The 25,264-nt window shown below is 40.9% G+C and overlaps 1 protein-coding gene across 2 annotated transcripts in view; it reads right to left on the bottom strand.

Moving 5' to 3' along the window:
* Positions 1-2,645: 2,645 nt before the first annotated feature.
* Positions 2,646-25,264, bottom strand: part of LOC124544839 (F-box/LRR-repeat protein 7-like) — a 62,184-nt gene continuing 39,565 nt past the window's right edge. For both annotated transcript variants that reach the window (XM_047123544.1, XM_047123543.1), the window contains exon 3: positions 2,646-3,733. In XM_047123544.1, coding sequence (XP_046979500.1) covers positions 3,389-3,733 — 345 coding nt within the window. In that variant the 3' untranslated portion in view covers positions 2,646-3,388. The remainder of the gene's footprint in view (positions 3,734-25,264) is intronic.

The raw sequence follows: 25,264 nt of genomic DNA, 5'->3' as shown, positions 1-25,264 counted from the left end.
ACCCAAGGGCTACTACTGCAGGGGATGACCAAAACCCACCAATTATGGCTCAGAGGAACCCCGACAGCAATGCCACCATGTTGAATAATGCTTTTCGTGCAGCCACAGGACGTCATGTTATGACTCACACTGTGCGCAATAGGCTGCATGATGCGCAACTTCACTCCTGACGTCCATGGCGAGGTCCATCTTTGCAACCACGACACCGTGTAGTGCGGCAAAGATGGGCCCAATAACATGCTGAATGGACCGTTCAGGATTGGCATCACATTCTCTTCACCTATGAGTGTTGCATATGCCTTCAACCAGACAACTGTCATAGACGTGTTTGGAGGCAACCCGGTCAGGCTGAACGCCTTAGACACACTGTACAGCGAGTGCAGGAAGGTGGAGGTTCCCTGCTATTTTGGGGTGCATTATGTGGAGCCGACGTATGCTGCTGGTGGTCATGGAAGGCACCGTAACAGCTGTAAAATATGTGAATGCCGTCCTCCAACAGATAGTGCAACCTTATTGGCAGCATATAGGCGAGGCATTCGTCTTCATGGATGACAATTCGTGCCCCCATCACGGACATCTTGTGAATGACTTCCTTCAGGATAACAATATCGCTTGACTAGAGTGGCCAGTACATTCTCCAGACATGAACCCTATCAAACATGCCTGGCATAGATTGAAAAGAGCTGTTTATGGACGACGTGACCCACCAATTACTCTGAGGGATCTAGCCCGAATCGCTGTTGAGGTGTGGGACAATCTGGACCACCAGCACCTTGATGAACTTGTGGATAGTCTGCCACAATGAATACAGGCATGCATCAATGCGAGAGGACGTGACACTGGGTATTAGAGGTACCAGTGTGAACAGCAATCTGGACACGACCTCTGAGGGTCTCACTGTATGGTGGTACAAGATGCAATATGTGGTTTTCATGAGCAATAAAAAGGGCGGAAATGATGTTTATGTTGATCCCTATTCAACTTTCTGTACACGTTCTGGAACTCTCAGAACCGAGGTGACACAAAACTTTTTTTTGGTGTGTGTATAATGTTAAACGTAGACAGTTTGAGTGAGTAACAACGGTAACTGATAATGTAACACTATTACAAGTTAACAGTGTAACTGACTTGCCTTATAAGGTGAACAAGCTTAGCACCCTCATACTTTAATCAGTTAACCTCCTAGTTTTGTAGTTTTAAGAGAGTAAATAATTTAGGAGACAATTCACCGAATAGTAAAAGTGTTGAGTGATCAACAGACACATAAAAAGAATGGAATCTTGTTGGTTAGTTACTTTTCTGTTCTGAAGGAAATGAAAAAGAAAAAAAAAATCAAACTTTTTAAAATCTTTTTGCTTTGCTGAATGTTTGTATCAGACAGTTATATCTTTTGTGGTCAACATTTCAATTTATTCATTTCAATGTCTCAAAATATGCTACATGTTAAGATATGACATGGGTCAATAAAATGAAAGTGAGAAAACTGAAAAAAGTAAATAAACTGGTTATTATTTCAAAAGTAAGTTCCATAACTGTTAATACATTTATCACACTGTGAGACAAGGTAGCCAATGTGTTCATGGACAAATGTTTGCAGCTGCCTACAAAACCATGATGGTATCCAGGTGTGCACCTCATTATTCAAAGCAAATCAACAGCCATGGGTGTCTTTCTTCAGGGTTTCAGAAATATGGAACCACATGTTACCAAGGGTATTTCAAATCACTGGGAAGCCCTTACACATCTTCCATACAGTCCCAATCTCTCCCCTTGTGATTTCCATATTTTTAGAGCCTGGGGCAAGACATACACAGCCGTCAATTTGCTTCTGATGAAGAGGTCCATACCTGGGGACAATTATGGTTCTGTTGGCAACTGCAAATATTTTACAATTAATGTACTGATTGTTCTGTCTCAAAGTGTGATAAATGTATTAACAGCTATGATGATTACTTTTGAAATAATAAACAGTTTATTTACTTTTTTCTATCTGTCTCGTTTACACTTGACTGTTCCTTATAGAATACTGAGATATCTAGGGCTGAAGACAACATTTGAATATTGGTAGAAAACTAGACAACAAGCAACTGAGAACTGGTCTCAAAAGACCTGCCAAAGGCTGACAGAGAAAATGTCAATGTATTGTAAAAATTGACAATGTTAACTCAGCTATTATTTCAAAAATCTGGGGCAAAACTTACTAGCTTTCAATTACTTCAGAAGTTTCATTTTATTTACATATTACATTTTCATTCTGGTACTTCTTGAAGCAATGTGATACACGCAAAGGAAAAAAATTCACGCTCTGGTGCAAATTACGAAATAAGTTTCTATAAAGGGTAATGTGTTTGTGTCAATATTTGCAAGAACGCTAGTTGCATCTCAAACATGCACCTCTGTGGCTATTGTACTGATTGACCAATGCTTGTAAGTATTTGGGATAATGTGAGACTTATGGTGTGGTACCTGAACATTTGCAATGCGCTGGAAATAAACCTGTCTGGCTTCCCCATTTTACTGGTGGCTTTTTCACCTTGCATAGTTACCTTAAACAATAACAATTACTTTCTGAAACTGAAAATATCATTTGGGGGTATTCTTTGCATAAAGAAATGAAATGTAAATGTGCAGAACCTATCAAATAATACATTTAAGAGGTGTATTTGTCAATAGCACTTTCACAATGATGTCTTCTTCTTTTTTTTTCCTGAATGCGTATAAGATACCATAGGCATCCTTTGAGGTATACATTTACATGAAGTCAAATTTATGAATTAAGATTTTCTGCAATTTTCCTTTATGTGAGAGTGAAGGCAGTTTGGTCAACAAACTCATGGTAAATCCTTCACTTTGTTCCTGTCAGTAATTTTACAAAGAGCATTAATTTAAAGGGAAAGAACAAAATGGATGAGACTTGTATATATAATAAATAAAAGGAAAGAAATATATAAAATTACATGACAGTTACTTTTAAATTACAATCGCTGTGAAAATCAAGCATCAGGTACAATACATTATCAACTCTCAATTGTTTAACAACTGTTGTTGTACGATTAATATATTGTGGCTTCTGGCAATCGAAAAAATGTAGAGAAATTATTTAAAAAGGCTAACATGTGGTAGAAGTTGGTGGTTTTCTATGCTATTGTGGTAAGACCTTACAATTTGCTTTAGCTCGAATATGCCCTTTCTAAGGTGGACAAGATTTGCAGATACTTTAAGCACATTAATACTGAATATGAGTATTACATAACAGCTTTTATACACTTTCTGTGACTAGTATCTTACACCTTGTAAGAAACATAATCTGCATCACAACGATTAAATTTTTACACAACAGGTCCCCATTTTTCACTCAGTATACGATCGGACTGCCCAATTCAGATTTTTATATCACAACATTAATGTGTGGTGCGCAGTGCCTCATAGCTTGCAGCTGTTCAACATTTATGTCAGCACCATAAAGGACAAGTGTACGGAGGAAGGGCAATTGCTGTGGCAGCTCCCGCAGACGGAGCAGTGACGCCCCGCACTGGCTGAGGTCAAGTACTCGCAGCTCGTGGATGTGCGGCACCGCATCCGCTATTTCTCTCGAATGGACACGTGTGCAGCTCTCCAGGCTCAACTTCCGCAGCTGGACACACTGCGAGAGTGTTCCCAGAGACTTCAAAAGTTGTGAGAGCGACAGGTCCAGCTTCTGCAGGTTCCGGAGACAGTGCAGGTACTTCAGTCCCTAAGAAATGTGGAACAGGATTCAATTTGCTGTTGTTATTGTTATTATTATTATTATTATTCCTATTATTATTCTTATTCTTCCTATTATTATTATTATTATTATTATTATTATTATTTCCTTCACTTTCTCAGACGTTAAGTCCGGTTAAAAATGGAGTGACACGGACCTTGATCAAGCGTCACTTCCTTTTAACTGTACGGTATGTGTTATATTGCATTTAGGAACTTTCGGGTAATTGAACATGTATCAATAATTACGGATTTCTGTAGCTGTATATATATGTTTGGATGTAGCTGTATTGCATTGATGTACTGGTGGATATTGTGTGGTATGACTCCTGTAGTTGATAGTATAATTGGTATGATGTCAACTTTATCCTGATGCCACATGTATTTGACTTCCTCAGCCAGTTGGATGTATTTTTCAATTTTTTCTCCTGTTTTCTTTTGTATATTTGTTGTATTGGGTATAGATATTTCGATTAGTTGTGTTAATTTCTTCTTTTTATTGGTGAGTATGATGTCAGGTTTGTTATGTGGCGTTGTTTTATCTGTTATAATGGTTCTGTTCCAGTATAATTTGTATTCATCATTCTCCAGTACATTTTGTGGTGTATACTTGTATGTAGGAACGTGTTGTTTTAAAAGTTTATGTTGTAAGGCAAGCTGTTGATGTATTATTTTTGCGACATTGTCATGTCTTCTGGGGTATTCTGTATTTGCTAGTATTGTACATCCGCTTGTGATGTGATCTACTGTTTCTATTTGTTGTTTACAAAGTCTGCATTTATCCGTTGTGGTATTGGGATCTTTAATAATATGCTTTCTGTAATACCTGGTGTTTATTGTTTGATCCTGTATTGCAATCATGAATCCTTCTGTCTCACTGTATATATTGCCTTTTCTTAGCCATGTGTTGGATGCGTCTTGATCGATGTGTGGCTGTGTTAGATGATACGGGTGCTTGCCATGTAGTGTTTTCTTTTTCCAATTTACTTTCTTCATGTCTGTTGATGTTATGTGATCTAAAGGGTTGTAGAAGTGGTTACGAAATTGCAGTGGTGTAGCCGATGTATTTATATGAGTGATTGCCTTGTGTATTTTGCTAGTTTCTGCTCGTTCTAGAAAGAATTTTCTTAAATTGTCTACCTGTCCATAATGTAGGTTTTTTATGTCGATAAATCCCCTTCCTCCTTCCTTTCTGCTTAATGTGAATCTTTCTGTTGCTGAATGTATGTGATGTATTCTATATTTGTGGCATTGTGATCGTGTAAGTGTATTGAGTGCTTCTAGGTCTGTGTTACTCCATTTCACTACTCCAAATGAGTAGGTCAATATTGGTATGGCATAGGTATTTATAGCTTTTGTCTTGTTTCTTGCTGTCAATTCTGTATTCAGTATTTTTCTTAGTCTTTGTCTATATTTTTCTTTTAGTTCTTCTTTGATATTTGTATTATCTATTCCTATTTTTTGCCTGTATCCTAGATATTTATAGGCATCCGTTTTTTCCATCGCTTCTATGCAGTCACTGTGGTTATCCAATATGTAATCTTCTTGTTTAGTATGTTTTCCCTTGACTATGCTATTTTTCTTACATTTGTCTGTTCCAAAAGCCATACTTATATCATTGCTGAATCCTTCTGTTATCTTTAGTAATTGGTTGAGTTGTTGATTTGTTGCTGCCAGTAGTTTTAGATCATCCATGTATAGCAAATGTGTGATTTTGTGTGGGTATGTTCCAGTAATATTGTATCCATAATTTGTATTATTTAGCATGTTGGATAGTGGGTTCAGAGCAAGGCAGAACCAGAAAGGACTTAATGAGTCTCCTTGGTATATTCCACGCTTAATCTGTATTGGCTGTGATGTGATATTATTTGAATTTGTTTGGATATTAAGTGTGGCTTTCCAATTTTTCATTACTATGTTTAGGAACTGTATCAATTTAGGATCTACTTTGTATATTTCCAATATTTGTAGTAACCATGAGTGGGGTACACTATCAAAAGCTTTTTGGTAATCAATGTATGCGTAGTGTAGCGACCTTTGTTTAGTTTTAGCTTGATATGTCACCTCTGCATCTATTATCAGTTGCTCTTTACATCCTCGTGCTCCTTTGCAACAGCCTTTTTGTTCTTCATTTATAATTTTGTTCTGTGTTGTATGTGTCATTAATTTCTGTTTAATGACTGAAGTTAATATTTTGTATATTGTTGGTAGGCATGTTATGGGGCAATATTTAGCTGGGTTCGCTGTGTCTGTTTGATCTTTAGGTTTCAGATATGTTATTCCGTGTGTAAGTGTATCAGGGAATATGTATGGGTCTGCAATGTAACTGTTAAATAATTTAGTTAGATGTGAATGTGTTGAGGTGAACTTCTTTAACCAGAAATTTGCTATTTTATCATTTCCAGGGGCTTTCCAATTGTGAGTAAAATTAATTGCTTGGGTGACTTCATGTTGCAAAATTATCACTTCAGGCATTTGTGGTATCATCTTGTATGTGTCTGTTTCTGCTTGTATCCACCGTGCATGCCTGTTATGTTGTACCGGGTTTGACCATATGTTGCTCCAGAAGTGTTCCATGTCTGTTATGTTTGGTGGATTGTTTATTTTAATGTGTGTGTTATCTATTGTCTGGTAAAATTTCTTTTGGTTTGTGTTGAATGTTTGGTTTTGTTTCCTTCTATTTTCACTTTTTTTGTATCTTCTGAGTCGTTTGGCTAATGCTTGTAATTTCTGCTTCTTTTCGTCTAATTGGTCTGTCGCTTCTTGTTGTGAGATTTTACCTAACTTTTTTCGTTTTTTTTCCGAGATTTCATTTCTTATAAATTGTGTTAGCTGTCCGATGTCTTTTCTCAGTTTTTCTATTTTGATCTGTAGCCTGTGTTGCCATGCTGGTTTTGTGGGTTTCTTCTGTGTGTTGGTTGGTTCTGATCTCTGCCTAGTGTGTATATTTAGTGTAGTGAGTGCTCCTATATAAACCAGTAGTTGTAACTCTTCCATAGTTGTGTTTTCATTTATTTTGTTGTGTATGATTGTGTTGATAGTTTTTATTGTTGTTTCGACTTGTGGGTTATTTGGTGGTCTACGCAAGAATGGTCTAATGTCTGTATTTGTGTCTTTGTATTCTATATATGTTAGCTGAAATTTTTCTTGTATATCTAACATCTGTGTCACTTCGTGTTCTATTTGTGCTTGTTCTGGTGGCTGTCTTAAGATTTCGTTTTCCTCTGATTGTTTAATTGGTGCATGTTGTTCTTTGTTTGTTTGCTCTGGGATGTTTGAGTCCATTACTGTATTTTCTTCTTCTGATTGCACATTATTTTGTTCCAGTATTTGTTGTACTTGTTGTTTGATGTTTTCTAATTCTGACTGGGGTATCCTGTTATTTTTTATTATTACACGGATCTGATCAGCTAATCGTTGTTCTGTTAAAAATTTTAATTCTGGGTATCTGGTAATAAATGTTGTGTATACTTGTGATCTGTATCCAGTTGTGTTGGTTCCTAGGTTTGTTGCTTGGTAATAACAGAACATGAGGTGTTGATTAACTTCATCTGACCATCTCATCCTCTGTCTTTGTTTTCCTTCTAGGGTGGTTGCAGGAAGCATATCCTGCAAAACACCTCTATTTGGATTTAAATCATTTTCCAGTTGGCTAGCAGTGTCGTTACCATTGTGGGCGGGCATAGGGTTCAAGCGTCGTCCCCGACCATGAGGGCACTTGTCCGAGGCTTCTTTAGTTCTGTCCTGAACCAACTAATCACACTAAAAGGGGGGTTAGCCCTATTAGTGGTTTGTTCTTTTCGTCGCCTTTTACGACTGGCAGAACATACCGGAGGCCGATTCTTTTCCCGGGCCTCCACGGGGTTTATTATTATTATTATTATTATTATTATTTATTCTTTTGTATTCCTGTTTCAATGACACAATTACTGAAATAATTCAAAATATCATAATAATAACAAAACTTGTAAAAAACGTTCTGTAGCCAAGAGCACATAAACACTTCTTTATTTTTGGCAACTGGTTTAGCAGAATTTGCTGTCATCTTCTGGTCTCCAAAATGTATTTGTTACAAAACTGTCCATTATGAGTTGGTACCTCATTCAAAGTTGTCATACTAACGGGTAAAATGTAGCACAAGTTTGTCAGAAATAAAACATTCATTGAATTTGATCACCAATGAAGTGGAACATGTAAGCCAACATGAAAAGATGTGCTAAGTACATTTTACTGTATAAACTGATTTCTAAGGCTTAACAATCATCCGTGAGTGATACATATACCGACAAGGCCATGTAAATGAGGTGCCTTTTGACTTAAATGTTTTATTTCTGACAAACCTTCGTAGAACATGCTACATTTTATTCACTAACATGACAACTTGACATGAGGTTCCAAGACATAATGATACCTCCTTCTCATTTCTCAACATGAGAAAATTCAGTAATGAAATTTTTAATTGTGTAAGTCCAATATGAAAATAATGATGAAAAATAACAACAAAAATGGTAACAATGGAAAAAATGTCAGACACCTCCTGCCCGGGGGTTCTATCTCAACATTCACATGAAACAATTTGGCAAAACTATGAAAATATAAAATAAGATGTATTGCTGGAAATGTTTTTAGACTAATAGCTCTTATGCTTAAAAATCAGCTTTTCTGACAAGGGCATCTTAGGGACTGGCAATGTTCGATTTTATTTTGGGATTCAAAGGACATTTCCGAGTGCTGTTAAGTACAAAACATTTAAGACAAATTAAGAGAATTATCAGTAGCTGAGTGTGTAGCATCAAGGCTTGGCAATTTTAAGTAGCTGGTTCAAGTCTCACTAGTAGCAAATTTCTCCCTTTTTATTCAAATTCAATATTTATTAACAAATAGAAATGTTAATTAACAAATTCTGAATCATAATTTTAAATAAAAATAACACCTTGTTACTTTTACCTACTGGTCAAGTGGAAATAAATAAAAATTTGACCCAGACATGCAAAATATCGTCTTGTTAAATGAGAAAATATTACATACATCAATAATACTGCTCAGTTTCCAGAAACAGAAAAGCCTCTTTGTCTTCTGTTTGGCATCCTGCAGTTTGGCACCAAATTTTAATTTATTCTAAATACTGACATTGTCACGCAGTTGTCAGTAATCTACACTATTAATAAAACTGTAAAACCATCATGGCTGCCTGCCTGACCACACTAATCTCCAAAACTACTTAACGAATTTTTATGGGATTTTCTCAGGTAACTTGGTCATGGCTTGGGGCAATGTACTGGTTTTATCACCTAAACTAAATCACAGAGAGAGATATCCTGATTTAAAATTTTATCTTAAAACTGTCATGTCTGTCTGATTATGCTAATTTCCAAAACTACTACATAAATTTTCATGAGGTTTTCACAGGTAATGTAAGTGTAGCTTAGTGCAACAAATAGACTTTATTTCTTCAAAATCTGATCATAGAAAAAAGATATCATAATTTTACATTTCATTTAAAACCATATGCTCAGCTCAATAGTTCAGATGTCTACCTCAGTGACATGATCATCATGGTGTAGTACACCAAAGAACCAATAGATGGTGCTGCTAGTTTCATAGTACACCTAAGAATCAATTGTGGTGCTGTTAGTTTTTTTTATTTTAACTCAGTGAGAGATGTCTTTTCTGAAGTTTATGTCCGTGACAGTATTAAGTGCCACAATGTTATCCTTCCAATTACAAACAAGCATTGGATATACTTGACTAGGATATGTGTAGTTATAGATTTTGCTTCGTGTATTAAAAACTTAAACTTAACAACATTTCTTTTGACAGCTTTTATTTATATTCTTTGTTAGGAAACATGAATTTATAGAGTTTACTTTGTGATTGGGGTGCCAACTCATTACACTTTGATTTCAGTTCGTTTATGAATAAAAATGCTTATAAAGCAAGGGAAGGGGGTGTTTCCTACGAAAATCGTGTGGAGCAATTTGCTGCTACTCGACAACGTCAGACTTTAACTCGTTCTTTGGAAACTCCTTCAAAGCAAGGTGTAACATATAACTCTGATTGAGAGCATCATGTATTATTTCACTCTCAAGAACTGTTCATTCACAGAGGCTTAAAGTTATTACTCTCCAACATAACATCACAAAACAGAAATTTTGACAGGAAATGGCATAGGTGACCGAGTTTTTATCCTCCTAATCCAACTAATTCTTAACAATTTAGCACTTCACTTTATGTGTGTACAATTCCTGATGAGTTATGTTACACCATGACCATAAACAAAGTACAAGGCCGTACCTTGAGTGTTGTGGGCTTGGACCTCAGTGCCGGTTGCTTTTCACACAACCAACTCTACATGACTCTCTCTCACAGTAGGAAATTAAACAAGCCTTTCATTCATGTCCCCCCAGCACACTACTTCGAATATTGTATACAAGGAAGCTTTATAAGTCTAAAATAAATTCCATGTGTACGAAGTCTCTGGCGCAGCTACAAATAAGTAACCGGGTTCGTCGGTTTTCTCAGCTAGTTAAAAATTAAAATATGTTATTTTTATTAAAAAATGTGATTCAATGTTTGTTATTTACTATTTCTATTTGTTAATAAGTATGGAATTTAAGTAAAAGTAAAAAGAATGAAAAAAGCATTTTACTACTAGCGAAATTCAAAATGGCAACTTTGTGATTATCAATTTTTATGCTATGTGCTCAACTACCAATACTATGTTAACAAATTACTAATGTTTCATAACCAGCAGCACTTGGGAACTTTCTAAGCATCAAAAACGATTTTCCCAAGTTCATTTCAGAATGAATTGATGTACAGGCACTGAGCTTCAGTTTCTATATGTAAGAAGAAAATATATTTTGGTCCATCAAATCCTTCGTGTACAAAAAATTCAATTAACACCATGATACAATTTTTAAACTATATACTATACAGTACTGCTAAACAGATTGGTTTCCGTGAGATAATATACCAATAACTGAGAAGCATACTTGAACAGACTAGATCTGCAGTTAAAAACCTAACTGACATCAAGTTAGCAACAAAAAAAATTAAAAATAAAACACAAAATCACAATAGCACAATTCAGCCCAATTATGTGCTACTTCATTAAACTTACGCATTTACATGTACTATAGAAGAGTCACACTGTAGACTAAAACTAAACATGAAGAAAGCAGAGCAGTCCTTGTGAGTTACAATCACCACAACACAACCAGACGGGTTGCATAAGAGAGCCAACTCTTAGGCCTGTGAGCGACAAATAGACCCAAACTTTTTCATTTAGTTATCACAGAACAGAGAATCAGTGGTCACAAAGGAATTACAGAATCACTGAATACAGCTGTGAATAGGAATATAAAGAAATGGAGCTCACACGGAAAGATATAGGTGTTCGTTTTTCCGCACTTTGTTTGAGAGTGGAATTATAAATAATTATTGTGAAGGTGATTTGATGAACCCTCTGTCACACACTTAAAGTGAGACTTCCAGTGTATCCATGTAGATGTAAATGCATGCTGCCTCAAGATAAACATTTAGTTCCATAACCCCTGTCTTATAGTGTTAAACTTTTAACACAAGACTGTACCTCTTAATGAGTAGATCACGACAGCATTTTGGATTTTTAAATTCAATCAATAATTAAGTGAATTACTTAAAATCAAATTTTTGTTGCCCTTGGAAGCTGTTAGATATTTTTTTTTTTTGGTGGGGTTTAAGGGCGCTCAACTACTGAGGTCATTAGCGCCCAGTCACTGTTGTTAGAGCACATGGAATCTAGTAAAACTCAAGGGGAGGGGGAAACACCAGAAAGACCTGACAAAGATGCAGATAAAATAAGTAAAAAGGTTAGATGTCTTTGGACAAGCCAGTCATAGTTATAAAACGCAGAACACGAGCAGCTGCTCGAGCGTCATCAGCTAAAATATCCGGTAAAGTAGATGGCAGGGACAGGACAACACGAGATTGACTAAAGCGGGGACACGACAATAAAACATGGCGCACTGTTAATGCCTGACCACAAGGGCACTGCGGGGCTGGGTCACCGGAGAGCAGGTAGCGGTGGCTAAACCAGCAATGCCCAATCCGCAACCTGGTCAGAAGGACCTCCTCTCGCCGAGATGGTCGGGAGGAGGTTGTCCAAGCAGTTGGGAGCAGTTTTACTGCCTGGAGCTTGTTTCCTTGGAGGGATGACCAAGCATCCCACCACAAAGACACAAGCCTCTTACAAACATCCCCACGAACGTCAGATGACGGGACACAATGGGAGGCTGGCCGAGGGAGGAGGTCTGCAGCCTTGGCTGCAGCATCTGCAGCCTCATTCCCAGGCACTCCTACACGTCCGGGAACCCACAGAAAGCTGACAGGAGAACCATTATCAGCGAAAGAATGGAGGGACTGCTGTATCCGTTGAACCAAGGGATGGACCGGATAGGGAGCTCCAAGGCTCTGAAGAGCACTGAGTGAGTCAGAGCAGAGTACATACGATGAATGGCGGTGGCGGCGGGCATACTGAACGGCCTGATGGAGAGCAAAAAGCTCGGCCGTAAAGCTGGAACATTGGTCGAGGAGCCGGTATTTAAAGATGGCGGCCCCGACGACAAAGGCACAGCCGACACCATCGTCAGTTTTGGAGCCATCGGTGTAAATAAAGGTGTGACCGGCAAGTCGAGCACGAAGTTCGACAAACCGTGAGCAATACACTGCAGCCGGAGTACCCTCCTTCGAGAGTGAGCTGAGGTCGAGATAAATATGAACCGGAGCCTGGAGCCAAGGTGGTGTCGGGCTCTCACCCTCTCTGAAGGTGGTAGGGAGGGCAAAATCCAATTGTCGAAGCAGGCGACGGAAGGGGACTCCGGGGGGCAGCAGGGCAGACACATACAACCCGTACTGATGGTCAAGAGAATCGGCGAAGAAGGATTGGTAAGAGGGGTGATCGGGCATAGACAACAGCCGGCAGGCATACCGACACAGCAGTACGTCGCGCCGGTAGGTCCATGGTAATTCGGCAGCTTCAGCATAAAGACTCTAGACAGGACTAGTGTAGAGGCTCCGGTCGCAAGACGTAACCCCCGATGGTGGATGGAGTTGAGACGGCGTAAGAGGGATGGCCGAGCAGACGAGTAGATGAAGCTCCCATAATCCAGCTTTGATCGGACTATGGACCGATACAAGCGAAGCAGGACAGTGCGATCCGCTCCCCAAGATGAACCACTAAGAACTCTGAGGACATTAAGGGAACGTGTACAACGGGCTGCCAAATAAGAGACATGTGGAGACCAACACAGTTTCCTGTCCAAAGTGAGCCCTAGAAACTTAGTTGTTTCCATGAATGGGAGAACAACGGGACGGAGATGTAAGGATGGCGGAAGGAACGCTTTATATCGCCAAAAGTTGATACAAACCGTCTTCTCTTCAGAGAACCGGAAGCCATTTGCCACGCTCCATGAGTATAGGTTGTCAAGACAACGCTGAAGGCAGCGCTCCAGGAGGCATGTTCTCTGGGCACTGCAGTAGATCGCGAAGTCATCGACAAAGAGAGAGCCTGAGACATTAGGTGGAATGCTATCCATAATTGGATTGATCGCGATGGCAAAAAGGGCTACGCTCAAGACGGAGCCCTGAGGCACTCCGTTCTTCTGGAGGAAGACGTCGGACAATACGGAACCCACACGTACCCTAAACTTTCGATCCGTTAAAAAGGAATCAATAAAAAGGGTCAGGCGACCACGTAGGCCCCACCTGTGCATAGTGCGGAGGATACCTCCTCTCCAACAGGTATCATAAGCCTTCTCCAAATCGAAGAACACGGCTACCGTTTGGCGCCTTCGCAAAAAGTTGTTCATGATGAATGTCGACAATGACACATGGTGGTCAACAGCGGAGCGGCGGCGACGAAAGCCGCATTGGACATTGGTAAGTAGCCGTCGAGATTCAAGAATCCAAACTAACCGAGCATGAACCATGCGCTCCATCACCTTACAGACACAGCTTGTAAGAGAAATGAGGCGGTAACTAGAAGGAAGGTGTCTATCCGTCCCGGGTTTGGGTATAGGAACAACGACGGCGTCACGCCAACGCACGGGGACCTGACCTTCGGTCCAGACACGATTGTAGGTACGAAGAAGGAAGCTTTTGCCCGCCGGAGAAAGATGTGCCAGCATCTGAATGTGAATGGCATCTGGCCCCAGAGCAGAGGACCGGGATAGTGCAAGCGCACGTTCGAGTTCCCGCATAGTAAAGGGGGCATTATAAGTTTCCAGATTCAGCGAGTGGAAGGAAGGTCGCCGAGCCTCTTCTGCCTCTTTCCTGGGAAGGAAGGCAGGGTGGTAATGGGCGGAGCTTGAAACCTCCGCGAAAAACCGCCCGAAGGCGTTGGAGACAGCCACAGGATCAACAAGGACCTCATTACCTGAGGTCAGGCCAGGTACCGAGGAGTGGGCCTTAATGCCCGACAGCCGGCGCAGGCCACCCCAAACGACAGAAGAGGGAGTAAAACTGTTAAAGGAGCTGGTGAAAGAGGCCCAACAAGCTTTTTTGCTGTCTTTGATGACTCTACGGCATTGCGCTCGGAGTCGTTTGTATCCAATACAATTCGCCAACGTAGGATGGCGGCGAAAGGTGCGTAAAGCACGTCGTCGAGCACGGATAGCGTCCCTACAAGCCTCGTTCCACCAGGGGACGGAAACGCGACGTGAAGAAGAGGTAGTACGAGGAATGGAACGTTCGGCAGCATTGATGATAACAGCCGTGAGGTACTCGACCTGACTGTCACAACAGAAAATCGTGGTCCGGAAAGGTCGCCAGGGAGGAGTAAAGTCCCCAGTCAGCTTTCGGTATGTTCCAGCTCGAAGGACGTGGGGATGGGGTGTGGTGCAGGAGACGAACGACACAGGGGAAGTGGTCGCTCGAATAGGTGTCAGAAAGGACATACCACTCGAACCGACGGGGAAGAGTGGTAGAACAGATCGAGAGGTCCAAGTGGGAGTAGGTATGAGTAGAGTCCGAGAGGAAAGTCGGGGCGCCAGTATTGAGGCAGACAAGATTGAGATGGTTGAAGACATCCGCCAAGAGTGAGACTCTTTGACAGGATGCAGGAGAGCCCCAAAGGGGATGATGGGCATTGAAGTCGCCAAACAATAAAAACGGCGGGGGAATCTGAACAATCAGGTGCATCATGTCAGCCCGACTAACAGCGGATGACGATGGAGTGTAGATGGTACAAACTGAAAAAGTAAAAGCAGAAAGAGTAATACGGACAGCTATTGCTTGGAGTGGGGTGGTCAATGAGATGGGATGGTAATAGACATCGTCCCGAACGAGTAACATGACCCCACCATGAGCTGGGATACCGTCCACAGGGGTGAGGTCATACCGCTCCGAGGTATAGTGGGTAAAGGCAATACGGTCAGTCGGGCGCAACTTGGTTTCCTGGAGACCAAGGACGAGCGGACAGTGCAGGTGGAGGAGCAGTTGTAATTCCTAACGATTAGATCGAATACCTCTTATGTTCCAATGTAACAAGGCCATCGCTAGTCAAAAAAGAGGGGGAACGAGATGGGGGAAGAGCTGGTCACCTCGACGGCCGCGGAGGGCCAGGTTTCGAGGGAACAACGCTACAACCGGCGGGAGGCGGATCCTGTTCCATCGAGTCATCGCCAGCTGCGGCCGCTGTCCCTGGTTGTGTAGGAGGGGCAGCATCATTTGCCGACGAGAGGCCAGCTGAGCGCCTGGCAGCAGAGCGTCCCGGCGAAACTGAGGATGGCCGGGAGCAGCGACTCACGGATGGAGTGTCAGACGAAACGCGCCGGGGTGGAGAGGGGGGTAGAGACTTCTTCTTGGAGGCCTTCTTGGAAGTCCGAGGAGGCACAGGGATGGTGGGCTGGACCGGAAGAAGGTCCTCACGCGTGGGGTCCATTTTGGAATGCCAGACCTCGGAAGCTGGGGTCCGGAACGTTTCCCCGATGGACGCCTGAAAAGAGGATTGCTTCTCAGGCGGCAGGGGGGGGGGGGGGGGGAGGAGGAGGAGGAGGAGGAGGAGGAGGAGGAGGAGGAGGAAGGGTGGCCCCTGGGGCAGAGGGGGCGGGGCCATGGGGGAGGAGGATTTGAAAGGGAGGGATTTGGGAGGCGGAGGCAGAGACCCCGAATGGGGGGAGGAGGCGGAGGGGGGACAGGATAGGGGTGAGGATACCGCGGAAGGAGTGGACACAACTGAGGCAAACGAAGTGGTCAACGGCACGGGATGGAGGCGGTCATAGTTCTTCCTGGCCTCAGAATAAGAGAGACGATCCAAAGTTTTGAGTTCTTGTATCTTCTTCTCCTTCTGATATGCGGGGCAGTCTGAGGATCTAGGCGAGTGGATGCCAGGACAATTAACGCACCGAGGTGGTGGGGAGCATGTATGTTCCTCACGAAGAGGACGTCCACAATCGCCACAAAGGGGCTCAGCCTCACACCATGATGACATATGCCCAAAGTGCAAACACCGAAAACAGCGCATAGGAGGCGGGACGTAAGGTCGCACGTCGCACCGGTAGCACATCACCTTTACCTTCTCCGGGAGAACGTCCCCCTCGAAGGCGAGGATAAAGGCCCCGGTGTCGATGCGACGGTCTTTGGGGCCGCGCTGGACTCGCCGGACAAAATGCATGCCTCGGTGCTCCAGGTTGGCCCTGAGCTCCTCATAAGATTGCAGCAGGAGGTCCCGATGAAAAATAACCCCCTGCGTCCTATTTAGTCAGATGCGGGACAATGGACACTGGGATGTCCTCTAGGCGGTCGCACGCCTGGAGCGCCGCCGACTGTGTGGCGGAGGTGGTCTTTATAAGAACGGACCCCGAATGCATCTTACTGAGAGCCTCGATTTCCCCGAAGATGTCCTCAATGTGCTGAACAAAGAACATGGGCTTGGAGGTGGCGAACGTCCCCCCATCGGTTCGAGAACAGACCAAATAGCGGGGGAAGTACTTCGCCCCAAGCCGGCGGGCCTGTCCCTCCTCCCAGGGAGTGGCCAAGGGGGAAAGGGCAGGACAACCAGAACTAGAGACAGTACCTTTTCTTTTGAAAGACTCGGCCGCAGAGTGACGTGATATGGGTTGACGTTTCATCTGCGAAACGTCCGCCCTGATACCACCCACTCCGACCAGGGGCTCTCCCCACGGGCGCCACCCAGCCTCAGCAAGGGCCACCTGGCAGGATGACCGTTGCCGGGAGTCCTGATGCCCAAAGGAGACGGGCATCTACTCCTTGGCCGACGTGGGGAGGGTGCAGCTCAGGTATCGGCAGTACAATCCCTGTGTTGTCAGGGGGCTACAACCTAGAGGGTACATGACGACCCCACCACAACGGGCTGGCTACCGTGCTGGATTTCTGGTGCCATGGAAAGTCCATCATGATCGTAGGTGCAGATGGGGACGCACTATGGGCGTAACTTGTACAACCCATCAGGCGTTTAGGCCCAATTTGAGGAATAGTGGGTATGGGTACAACGCCGGTACAATGCTGAGTGCCAAGGTCTTAGTGCACTGAGGACCAGTGGTACACCACGTAAGGCGTCCTTCCCCAAAAGGCTCGTACTTCTGTAGAATTTTGAAAAATGGAGGTCAAACCCCAAGGGGGACCATCACATGGAAGGCCAAAACGGTTGAAACTCCTTTTAGTCGCCTCTTACGACAGGCAGGAATACCTCGGGCCTATTCTTACCCTGGACCCGCAGGGGGAAGCTGTTAGGTAGGAAACCCGCAACTGGTACATGGTCCCGGGTTCCAGGACAGTCTCTCAGTAATACGGATGTGCTGGGCGAAGTTGTCACTGATAGAAAGACCCATTGTGGTCTGACAGCCACGTCAGAGAATTGTTACAAAAGCAAAGAGTGACTCATTGCAAATTTAAACATAGCCACAGCCTCACAGACAAAGAAAAACCAAAAAAAGGCAAAACTGGTGTTAGGAGAGCCGTGTGTGAAACATTCACCTAATTAGAAATAAAATTCTATCTACCAACTTGAATGTAATTAGTTTTGATCTTATGTTAAATCAGTAAATGGATTAAATCCATCTGTCCAGACACTCAGTGACCATGATGGCATTGAGGAAGATTGCACTGTAGTACCTCCTTTAAATCTTTGCACAAATGACAAATTAACAGATATCAAAATAAGTGGATGTGGTGTAGAAAAGCAACTGAAGTCGCTCAACAGAGGAAAGGCCACTGGAGCTGATGGCATACTAATATGAGTTTACATAGAGCATGCAAAAGAACTTGCAGCTGTTCTAGCAGCAGTGTAAGGTAGGTCTCTAGAGGAGTTGCTAATGATGGGGAAAAAAAGCACAGGTCTTTCCCATTTTCAGGGAAGAATTTTGGAACTTGTTTTATGCGTGCATATTATATTTCTGGAGACCAAAAACAGCCTTTGTAGGAATCAGCACACGTTCCAAAAACAACAGTCTTGAGTAATGCAACTCACTCTGCTTGTCCGAGAGACTTAGCGAGCAGTAGATACAAGCACCCAGGTACATGCCCTGTTTGACTTTCGATACAGTTCTACACTGTCACCTACTGAAGAAAATATAAGCACACGGAAAACTGGACTAACTATGTGACTGGGTTGAAGAGTTTCTAGCAAGCAGAACATAGGATGTAATTCCCTCAACAGAGAGAAGTCTTTTCACGTAAAAGTAACTTCGGATGTATCCCAAGGGAATGTTATAAGACCATTACTTTTCACAATTTATATAAATAAATTATTAGGCAATGTCTGAAATTCCATACAGCTTTCCACAGATGATGATGTTGTATATACAGAAGTCGCAACTCTAGAAAACTGTAGCAAAACACAGGAAGACCTGAAGAGGATCAGCGATTGTTGCAGGGAATGGCAATTGACCCTCGACATAAACAAATCTAACATATTTCAAATAATTTGACAGAACAAGCCATTATTGTATGATTACACAATTGCAGATCAGTCACTAGAAACTCCATATGATAGCTAGCAGCATTCATATGGAGCAATTTGAAGTGGAATCATAATGTAAAATTAAATGTAAATTAGGCAAATTAGGATAATCCTCAGGAAATGTAGTCCATAAACAAAGGAAGCAGCTTACTAAACCCCCATTCAACCAATACTTCAATACTGTTCATAATGTGACCCACCCCAGATAAAACTCATATTCTGTTATGTGTTCATTTAATAAGCATGGAAGCATCACAGAGATGATCAATGAACTCCAGTGGCAGCTGTTGGAAGAGGGACTTCTGCATCATGGTAGTATGGTTTATTGTTAAAGTTCTGAGAGTGATCATTCCTAGTAGAGTTGTCAAATATGTTGTTTCCTCCTACATATATCTCGTAAAAAGACTGTGAACATAAAATTAGTGAGATCTGAACTCACAAAGAGGCTTACCCACAATCGTTATCCCTGTGAACTATTTGCGAGTGGAATAAGAAAGGAGGAAAGTGAGACTGGTACACAAATCACCCTCTGTCACACTCCACGAGTGGTTTCTGGAGTATAGTTGTAGGTGTAGATGATGAGCAGGTTGAAATAATGCACACATGAAGAGGTTTGCACAGGATATACTAGCATGGAGAGTTGCATTAAACCAGAGTTCAGACTAAAGACAACAACACAACTAGAAAAACATGCACTACACATGCTAAAAGTCATATTTTTCTTATCACTGTCCTAAATCTATGAGAACAGTTTTGTCTCAAACTATCTGCACAATAAATAGAAAGGCGTCTTCATAAGCTCAAGGTGATGGCAAAGATTGTAGCACCCAAAACCTAGCAAATCCTTTGAATTGTCCCAAAAACTAACAGAAAAACTTCATGGAAAGGTAAATCAAAATATAGGGGAGAGAAATGAAGTCCAATTGACATGAGATGGCAATAGAGAACTTTAACTGCACCAGCATTTAATCAGCGTTGTTTTTGTGTTCTTCAGACTAAAGTGCGATTTGACGCAGCTCTCCATTACAGTCAATCTCGTGCAAGCCTCTCGATCTCTTCATAAGTAATGAATGCTATACCCATTTTAATCCGGTTACAGTAGTCATACCTTGGTCTTCCTCTACAATTTTTACCTCTTGCACTTTCCTCCATAACCAAATTAACATTACACAGTGTCCCACATAAAATGGGTATGCCCTACTTACTGGTTAATATGCAGATAACCACATTTTTACTACTATCTATTCTTTTTTAGTTCGTTTGTTGCTATTTGAATCTCAGCTGTGAAGCATGTTGGTTTTATGTGGTACACCATGGAAGTACCACAAATGAGTAAAAAATGCAGATCCTCCCCCCCCCCCCCCCCCCGTTCCCCAAACACACACACACACACACACACACACACACACACACACACACACACACACACACACACACACACGTCAAGCCGATTAGTGACATTAATACAAGCACTCATGAAATACCATACTAATGTACAACCATTAGATGGAAGAGGTGTTAAGTCCTAGTCTTACAGTTAAATGAATATTGTGTTGAGAAGGTTTAATTCCTACACCATATTAATGGGTTTCAAAAGACAGAAGTTAGTACTGGAAGTGTGCAGAAAACCAGTAGGAAATATCTTTAGCCTTGTCAGGAGTTAAGAGTGTTAAACAATGGAAAATCTGAGCTGCAATAACAATATGAATTTAGACAGAGTGTTGTTCACCACATATAGAAGGCATTAAAACAGCAGACAGGCACTTTTAAAAGTAGCCTTTAGATTATTTGGCTATTGACAAAGTCCTTCATTGGACTGAGAAACACAAACACAGATTCATATATGCACAACTTACACAAACATGGCCACTGTTGCCTCTTGATCTGATAAATGATTTTGTCAAGATAGTTAAAAAAAATTAAGAGGCTACTTTTAAGTTTGGTGGTCCACTGTCAATACCTCCTCTATGTGGTGAACATCAATCTGTCCTTAGTCATAGAGCCGGGCACAACAAAAGACATGCAAAGAAAACTAGATATTTGGCAATAAGAGTTCATGACAATGGGTCTTAAAATCTGCAAAACCAAAACAGTTAGTTTGGCATGACTAGCAACTCTGCTACAGTCCACCTACGAATTGTAGCTGCAGAGAGAGATATGGTAGACAGCTTATAGAACTTATGTAGCATTGCTTCCTCAAACAACACTACAAATCACAAGACCACAAACAGAATACAAATTCCTCCAGAAGGTACATAAGACACTTTGGTGTGGAACTCCTCCACAACCTTCTCAAATCAAACTGTATAATATGTACCTCCTGCCTACACTAATGAATGAACCAGAAAAACACTAAATAAAAACCACCTCCTGGTAATGAAAAATAAGTTCCTCTGTTCTTGCCTGGAGAAAACAAAAACTTGATAAAATAAGACATGAGAATATCCTCCGACTAGGATTATTTGGCAGAATCGGATCCTGGAGGACCTCAACGTCTGATGTGCCAACTGCCATCAGATAAACAAGCAGCAAGTGTGGAAGGGCAAGAATAATTATAATGGGCTTATGTACAACCACACCCAGTTTGCAGTAGTGAAAAAATGGTGGCAGATTTTAATGATGATTTTCTGTCATATACTTCTGACTGGAAGCATCTTGAGTTTTGTTAGTGCACAGCTTTGGATTATTTCCTACAGTAAAGCTCACAAACAGGATTAAATTTCATATTCTAACAGTCAATGACAATTTGTTTTGCCCCCTCCCCATGCCACCTCTCTATCTGCCTATATGTCAGCATTGACTTCTGATCATTTTTACCAACTTTTTTTTAGGTGGGTGTTCCAGCATAGGGCCCAATTATTTTTCTGAGACTTCGATTTACACTGAGGAACTACTGGCTAGCTGGATTTGGTGTTATTGAAAGAAATTTACAGGGCAAGGTTTGCATAAAATTGATAAATTCCTCAGGTTCCTGTAGAAACATTTTTTTTTTTTTTAATGTGACTATTGACCTTGTAATGAAATGGCTGTATTGGGTCCTGTGGAGTACCCAATAGAGCAGGTTTCGTAGTGTGTGATACACGCTAAAACAGATGTGGGACACTTAGTGAATAAGATCACTTAGCGTAACAGTGTGAGAAGTTGTAACAAAAATGTTAAACCGTGTCACAGACCAATTAATATATATTCTTAATCAGATAAAGTAATTAGGATAAGTCATTATCACTTTGATATGAATTTCGGGATATTTAGAAGAGAAAGAACAAGTTCTGGAATCAGTGTTAATAGTGTATAAATGTTAGTAACCTTTTTCATTCAGTTTTGTAATTATAATTCAATTAGTAAAATTCATTGTTTACCATAATGCAAATTAACTGTGTAAACCATTAATTTTGGAAAACCTTAACATTTATGTATCTTTGCAAGTCAGGACAACATATTCTTATGGAAATCACCAACTAAAAATCTGTAAATAAACTCGTAATTAATGTTTCTGGAACATTCTATAGAGAAATTTAGTGTAATGTCCACATATTATGAAAACTAGAGAATATCCGTTTGAGCTGGAGACATAACCTGATCCAGAAAGACAATTTGTATCTTAAATAATGTTAGAAGAACGATTCATTAATTTTTTGTAACACAATTTAAAGATTTTGTGATGTACATAACTATTCCGTATTTTAGCCTTCAAATGTTGTAAAAATTCATTTTGAACGTTTGAATTGGAATTCTGATAAGCTTGTTGTAGCTGGGATTCACAGTCATAACAAATTTTTTGAAGGACATTATCTTTACGCCAGTGACTGTTATAAGTTTTTATTACACTATTGTAATTTCAGCAGTAGGCCAATATAAAGTGCTGATATTATGGCTTTAAGCATGTCAACATAATGTAAGCTGACACATTTGTACGTCAATGTCAATATTGTTAAATACAATTGTGATGCTGTTACACAGTGCGAGCAAAAGTATTCAAACATTGTAAAACAACATAATCTGTAAGTGCACATGTTCATTAAATGATCACTAGTCAGAAATGCATTAGACCACAGCTCTAATGCATTTGTGACTATTGATGGTTTTACGAACATGTGCACTTACAGATTATGTTGTTTTACGATGTCTGAATACGTGTGCTCACACTGTGTAACAATGTCACGAGTGTATTTAACAGTATTGACGCTGACATACAAATGTGTCAGCTTACATTACGTTGACATAGCTTAAAGCCATAATATCAGCACCTGATAATGGCATAAGGCCGAAATTGCAATAGTGTAATAAAAACTTGTAACAAATGGCTCTGAGCACTATGGGACTTAACTTCTGAGGTTATCAGTCCTCTAGAACTTAAACCTAACTAACCTTAAGGACATCACACACACCCATACCCGAGGTAGGATTCGAACCTGTGACCATAGCCTGTAGAGCCTAGAATGCTCGGCCACCCTGGCCGGCAAAACTTATAACAGTCACTGGCGTAAAGATAATGTCCTTCAAATGTAATTCTGATGATGTAGAAATATTACCAGCTCCAAATTGTTTCATAAAATTGCATAATTAATTAGATTACATAAAGATATTCGAGAATGTTCTGGACTGAATAATAAGAACTTAATTGTTAACTGTATATATGTTTCAAAATTGCACTTGTAAAAGATCGTTAATTTCAGAAATTTGCATTATCATTGTATTCATTTTAATTTCTACTAAAACTCTGCAATGACAGTTTTTGCTGCATTAACTTGTTGCAATTGTAACATCAAACATGAAATAACATAATAATGTCAAAGAACATAATTGTTAAAAGATGTATCACTACACCTTGTCCAAAGCCTTGGGGTGTATGCGGTTGAAGTACTGTCTGGTGCGTTCCAGTTCTTGGGAAGTTCTGACAGACAGTTGTATATATGTGTGTAATAAAGAAGTGTTGTCAACGGATTAATTGGTGTACAGCTGGTAGTGACCAAAGATTTTCTGCAGCTGCTACGTTAGATTTGGTGAATGGAGGTGGTGTGAGAAGTTACATTAGATTTGACGTTGGAGCTGGGCTTCTGGCCCTGGATAGGATACGTTTTAACCTGATATTCTGTTTTTTGTTTTGGAGGCTTTTGCAAAAGTATGAAGAAAGTAGTTGGAGGTGGTGCACTGACAAGTGTTAGCAATAAATGGTTTTCAGTCCAATGATGAGATCAAAGCAGTAATGAAAATAAGTGAAGGTCTGATTATACATGTTTGCTTAACTAATCAATGGTGTAAGATATCACATAATTAGGCTTATAACCACACATCATTATAAGCACATGGACTCCATCCACGAGCACAAGTGCTAGGAGATAGGAAGGGTATGTCTGAACATTGTTTAAATAACCTCTCCAGCACGCTGAGAATAATTTATCTACAACTTGCATAGCAGGGTTAAACACACACACACACACACACACACACACACACACACACACAAGAAGCGGTGAACAAGAATAAACCTGTTGCAACCAAGTTAATCGATTTTGATGAAACTTATCACACAGTAAAACGTGATTCGAGAGTGAAAAATTGTATTGCAGTACAATAAAACAACAAACATTTTCTTAGGATGTGAGGAAATTTGTGTCATGATAGCACTTACACTAGCTTCCACATATATGTATAAAATCATCGTTCAACGATCTGACCCAACAGTTCACAAAATGGCTGTAATAGACAGTTCCAAACATTGAACAGGAAAAAACAAGTCACATTCAGCAACTTGTGAGTCACAATGGAGACAAAACTTTCCTGGCAGTTTAAAACTGTGTGCCAGACCGAGACTTGAACTCGGGACCTTTGCCTTTCGTGGGCAAATGCTGTGAGGATGGGGCGTGAGTCGTGCTTGGGTAGCTCAGATGGTAGAGCACTTGCCCACGAAAGGCAAAGGTCCCGAGTTCGAGTCTCGGTCCGGCAGATACATTTTATATACAGTACTTCAATAAAATGAAAGGAGAAGTATAGAGAAATTTCAAAAAAAGGTAATGGAATATAGTCATATTAAACAAGGAAATGATGAGGGAATTAGATTAGGAAAATGAGATACTAAAAGTAGTAGATGAGTTTTACAATTTGTCAGCAAAATGACTGATAACACCCAGAGTACAGAGAATATAAAGTGATGGCTAGCAATACCCAGAAGAGCATTTCTGATAAGGAGAAATCTGTTACCATCAAATATGAATTTAAGTGTTACGATGTGTTTTCTGGAGGTATTTTTATGGAGTGCAGCTTGTACATGGTGATAAGCAGTTCAGGCAAGAAGAAAAAAGAAACTTTTCGTACGTGATGCAACATAAGAATGTTGAAGACTAGATGGACCGACCAAATAAATACTGAGGAAATGATGAATCAAACTGGGGAAAAAAGAAATTTATGCCACATAGTGACTAAAAGGGATTAGTTAATAGGACATATTTTGAAGCATCAAGGACTCATCAACTTGGTAACTGAGGGATGTGCGGAGGATAAAAACAGAAGACGCAGACCAAGGCTTGAATACAATAACCAGGTCCAAATGGAAGTAGG

The sequence above is a fragment of the Schistocerca americana genome, chromosome 8 (assembly GCF_021461395.2).
Source record: "Schistocerca americana isolate TAMUIC-IGC-003095 chromosome 8, iqSchAmer2.1, whole genome shotgun sequence".
NCBI classification, from domain to species: domain Eukaryota; kingdom Metazoa; phylum Arthropoda; class Insecta; order Orthoptera; family Acrididae; genus Schistocerca; species Schistocerca americana.
The sequence above is the reverse complement of the archived record's forward strand: the minus strand, read 5'-3'. Positions and strand labels throughout refer to the sequence as shown.